General features: G+C 41.1%; 1 protein-coding gene across 1 annotated transcript in view; it reads right to left on the bottom strand.

Moving 5' to 3' along the window:
* Positions 1-5,055, bottom strand: part of HEATR1 (HEAT repeat containing 1) — a 38,115-nt gene that overhangs the window by 1,605 nt on the left and 31,455 nt on the right. Inside the window, exons 34-41 of the mRNA XM_009329159.1 lie at positions 4,887-5,027; positions 4,381-4,670; positions 3,461-3,611; positions 2,777-2,935; positions 1,871-2,005; positions 1,507-1,611; positions 1,245-1,413; positions 242-495 (exon numbers count right to left, since the gene is read on the bottom strand). Coding sequence (XP_009327434.1) covers positions 242-495; positions 1,245-1,413; positions 1,507-1,611; positions 1,871-2,005; positions 2,777-2,935; positions 3,461-3,611; positions 4,381-4,670; positions 4,887-5,027 — 1,404 coding nt within the window. The remainder of the gene's footprint in view (positions 1-241; positions 496-1,244; positions 1,414-1,506; positions 1,612-1,870; positions 2,006-2,776; positions 2,936-3,460; positions 3,612-4,380; positions 4,671-4,886; positions 5,028-5,055) is intronic.

The following is a 5,055-nucleotide window of genomic DNA, read 5'->3' as shown; positions in this document are numbered from 1 at the left end:
CTCCAAGCATATTTTCTAGCTGTGGAAGTAAAAAGCTTGTCAAATGGATTCAGGCTCAGATAAAGCCAGCCAAAAGCACTTCTAGCTTTAGCTTTCAGGTACTCAAGAGTTACGTCAAAGAGCATCAGTAGGAGTACACTGGTCTGTAAGAGCTCAACAACATGCATGAACCTTACAGAATGAAGACGTTTAGAAAGAGGATAAAAATTGTAGTAATTCAGAGCCTTGGGCTACAGATAGTATTAACTGCTTTGCCTGAAGACAATGAATTCATTCCTCGCTTTTTGTTAAGGGAGAACTGGAAATCAGCTATGAATTGTTTTTTTGTGTTTGTCAATACCTGATCGACCAGAGGCATCATTAAGGTTTCTGCTCTTTCCTTACTCAGGAACTTCTGGGTGTCAAACAGGAAGAGCTTGTGCAGACAGTCTGTGGTGAATTGCAACAGCAGACAGCTCTTTTCTGTGCTATTCTCAGAGTCGAAGAAAGCTTTATCTACGTATCAATCGAAGAAAAAAAAAAAAAAGTCATCCAAAAAATGAAAATACAAAACTTCCCCACAAGATAGAAACTTTGTTAGTTTGTGAGCATAGCTAAAGGATGTACTACATAGCAATTTTGTACTAATCACTCAGAACAATAAAGCGGATGCAATATGTTGTCTGGCTTTCAGCTAATGCCCTAGCTGGTCTGCTGCTGCCCTTCACAGTCAGCTGGGGATAAAACAGCCACAGGCTATAGGAAAAGTGCTTGGCCACACCTGTGGATATGGAGGCTTTCTTCAGGTCGCTACAAATCGGATGGGCAAATAGTTTCCCATACAAAAAAGTAATACCTATTTTTGCCAAGAAAGCAGAGGAGTCTGAATATACCAGGTAGCATATAAGAGAAGTCAATGAATGAAAAAAAAAAAAGAAAAAAAGAAAGAAACCCAAACAGAAACAAGTCACCCTCTTTCCACACAATTCATTCTCATGGAACTCACTGGGACTGACATTGAAAATTTTCATGTGGTCTCAACTTTGTACTGGCAGCCCAGAGCCCATGGATGAAAAATGTCCTTTGGTTCCATCAGAATACGAAAGATGCCGTATTTATGAGAGAAAGAAGAAAGAGAGAAATGAGAAGTATGTGCTGTGAAGTAAATCCTGTAAGACTAAACTTTCAGCAGTTATAATTAACCTCTTTCAGCAATTAGAGTTAGCCTGCCAATGCCTCTCTGTAGTTAGTAACTGGAAACTTACCAGTTTTAGAAATGTTGACCTGGTTCAGTGTCTCAGCAAATGGCTTCACTAAGTGACCAGCAAACAGGGTGAAGAGACCCTTGAGCTTGTCTGCAATGCAATCTGCTATTCGGTGGAACGTCAGCAGTCTGTCTTTCAGGGTAGACTCTGTTTTGGACCAATCAAAGAGCTGAAAGTGAAGGGCAGATTAGCTCTTTTCTGCGTCTGTGCACTGGAAAATACAAATATTCTGATGCAGATGAATTATATTTAAACTTCCTACCTTGAAGAAGAGGGGTCTGAAAGAAGCCTCGGAAAGTTTCATAACCATACTTATTAGACAATCAATAATGTAAGCCTCTGTCTTGCCAACTTCGTCTAAATCATCCTAGAAAAATTAGAAAACATAATTCCAAGTTTGAAATGTAGGAATTGGAGCTTTCAAAGCCCGTTTTAATTTTGTCTGTTTCAGACTAAATACCCGACGATAATGTTTTCTACCCCAAGAACGATTCCAGAACAGAATATTTGATACCCAGAATTTCAGAACACATATGCAATGGAAACTTCTAATATTTTTTAAAACAACTGATAGAGTTAGCATGTAGAGGTTGAGCTGTTGCTGTTCATCCCCCTAAATAAGTCACCTGGGCATGCTCTGTTCGGAAGTCCAGGGCTCTCATGAAAAATGCCGTCAGCTCAGACTGATGGGAGATCAGGTGCTCCTTCTCCATACCAACAATATGCTCCTTCAAAATGTTCATAAGGGGACCCAGGCAGTTCTGCCGAAACAAAAGCAAAGCAAGGCAAAGGCAACTGTGATATTTGACAGTAACCGAGAAACATAACAAGGGAATTGGATTTTTGCACTTCGCACATTTACTCATTAAAATACTGTCGATAAAATAAATAAACTTTTTCCTGTACTTTTTGGGGGCTTAAGTTAGTAGGATTCCTGAAAAGAAATCCTATTTGGATTTGCCCAAATCCTATTTGGTCTGCCCTCTCCAATACTGGAGATACCAGTTAAGTCTGAAAGGTTTGCACCTATGAGACAGGAGCAAAGCCCAGACGAAAATTAGGACTCAACTCATGTTCCTAGCTGATAAATCAAGGCCTTTATGAATGGGACGATCTCTCAAGCATTCATCATCTAACATGCTAAGGACATTAAACCGGTGCATTTCTCCCAGGTCTAAATTTTCTGAATCACCACTGTGGTACAAAAGGAAACAGAGATATATGAAGACTGCTGGGTGTGGCTGGGATGGAGTTAATTTTCTTCATAGCAGCTCCTGTGGTGCTGTGTTTTACATTTGTGACCAAAACAACGCTGGTAACATACCAGTGTTTTAGCTATTGCTGAACAGTGCTTGTACAGTGTTAAGACTTTCTTTGTTTCTCACGCTGCTGCCCCAGTGAGTAGACTGGTAGTAGGCAAGAGGTTGGGAGGGGACGCAGCTGGGACAGTTGAACTGAATTTTGCACTGCTTGTTTCTTTTGTTTCTTTCTTTCTTTTTAATCACAATTCAAAAGAATGAAAAAATCCTTACCTTCCGGGTATTTGCCACTTCACTGTAACACTTTGTAACTGCTGGCAAGAGTATTCGGGGAGCAAGCCTTGTAGCTAGGATAGTTTTCAACGATGTTACTCGTAAGCTTAGCTGGGAAGAAGGACCAAACTCGACCACAATCTTTTCCAAGCGGACAACCTATCAGGAAATCCAGCGAAAGTTAGGCATACTTAAAACAACTCAAGAACTTATTTTACAGTAGTTGTCTGTTGCAAGTGTCAGACGGGAATTTTACTGTTTGCACCACTTGGAGCACCTTACATTAGGATGTGGGTGTACAGAGCTTCTCTGTCTTCAGAAGACAAACACTGAAAACATGCACATGTCAGTGGCAGGGGGTCAGAATTACCCTACTAGAGCTGTTAGATACACACATTTGGTGAGATCATGGATATTACAGAACGGTCCTTCAGGATTCATCTCCCTTTCCAAAGAGGCAAACTACGACCTATCAGAGGGAGGAGTAGGAGGCACTCTTACATTCTGAATCTTAGTTATCTGCATAAGAAGGTGAGTAGAAGAGTAATACGTTACAACCTTCCACATAGCTGGCACACACTCCTACTTCAGTTTCAGAGAGAAAAAAGTAATTTCTGTAGCTTCTTCTAGGAACTGGGCAGATCCTGTCCCCCTTTACGTATCTGTAGGAGTCAGATGGCTCACCTGCAGCAAGCAATCCAAAAGATAAGGACTAAGGAAGTGTGGTAATGTTTCTGCAACCTTCAGCAGAGCAGTGACGGCACTCAGCAAGTAAATCTCATTGCAGACCAGCTCCTTCTTATTTTTTAAAGTCTTCAACAGTGCTGGCATCAGCCTGTGAATAACCAAGCATAAACAGAGAAAGGTAAAACCACTGACCATTTGGAGGCACATTTCCTATCACATAAATCCATCTGTTAAGCCTGCAGGGACAATTTTCACATGAATTTTTACATGTGTGTTTAAGAAAACTCAGTATTCTAGGCTCTTCTGCTGTATTTCACTTTTTCAAAGCTAATGAAGAATATTAGCTTTAGAATCACAGAATCGTAGAATGGTTTGGGTCAGAGGGATCTTTAAAGATCATCTAGTCTACCCCCCCTGCCATAGGCAGGGACATCTTTCACTAGTTCAGGTTGCTCAGAGCCCTGCCTTTAAAGATTTAATGTCAATAAGAAATTTATATTTATAATGAGATAAAACAGTCTTAAAAGCAACAAGTTAGATGCTTGAATTCTTCTGGAATAGGGAGAATAAAATAATGTAACATGCAGGGTTTCCAACTGCACTGGTTCTCATGTTTTCAAATGCAATCTGTTCTACAGTAAAAATACAGAGTATGGTCTGACTTTTCTAAAGCCATAAAGACTGCCTCTCCATAAGGAACTCTACTGATTATAAAACTCTTACCATTTCCCCACTAGTTTCTTGTTTCTACAACCAGGAAGCACCTTCAAGCACTACAAATACCTTTATTCTTATCTACGTGAAACACACACATGGGCAGACTGCCACTTGGCCTTCATCAGCGTTCCTTCAGTAATGCATTTTAGTATAACTAATTCATGCTGCAGTTGGTTGTGTTAAAAAGAACCCAACAGTACCTTGGAAGCTGAGGTATTGCTTGGGCTTTCAGTGTACAGGTGACCTCAGCTATACAGAGCAAAGCACTTCCCATCACATTCTTTTCCTCCTTCTCTGAAGAAATTAGATCAATGGCAGTTTTCAGAACAGGTGCAAACGGCACTGGATTTTCTGTGCCAAAACCTTTGCAGAGTAGCTTGAGGCTGAATAAAGCAGTCTGCCTGTTGATGGCTTGCTCCTCCTCTTCCTCCTTTCTTTTACACTGTACAATAGCAATGAGCTCAGGAACTAGCTCTAAGAGCTGCAGGATCTAAGAGGACAAGAGAACACACACATTGGACATACAATTAGAAACTCGGAACCTGCAAGGTAACTATGGGCAGGTAGCCTACGTCTCGCTACTCGAGAGCCTCCTGCCAGACTTGACAGTGGTACTTGACGTCTTTACATTCAGCAAACCACTTCTACATCAATCTCTCTCCAGGGGCTTCTGCTAAAAGAACCGAGTTTAAGCACTTCGCCTCACCTGGCTCTTCTGCCACCTTGTGCGCTGCTGCACTTTATTGTTCAAGAGGTCCATTGCCTTACGTCTCACAGATGGGAGCTGATTCGTCATTAGTCCCCTAATTACAGGGATGAAGGTTTCTGTTGGCAATAAGGCATTGACCTACGAGAAAACACAAACAAAACGATAC

This window comes from Pygoscelis adeliae, unplaced genomic scaffold, assembly GCF_000699105.1.
Source record: "Pygoscelis adeliae isolate BGI_AS28 unplaced genomic scaffold, ASM69910v1 Scaffold77, whole genome shotgun sequence".
In the NCBI taxonomy this organism is placed as follows: domain Eukaryota; kingdom Metazoa; phylum Chordata; class Aves; order Sphenisciformes; family Spheniscidae; genus Pygoscelis; species Pygoscelis adeliae.
Note: the sequence above shows the minus strand (reverse complement) of the source record. Positions and strands in the feature narration are given on the sequence as shown.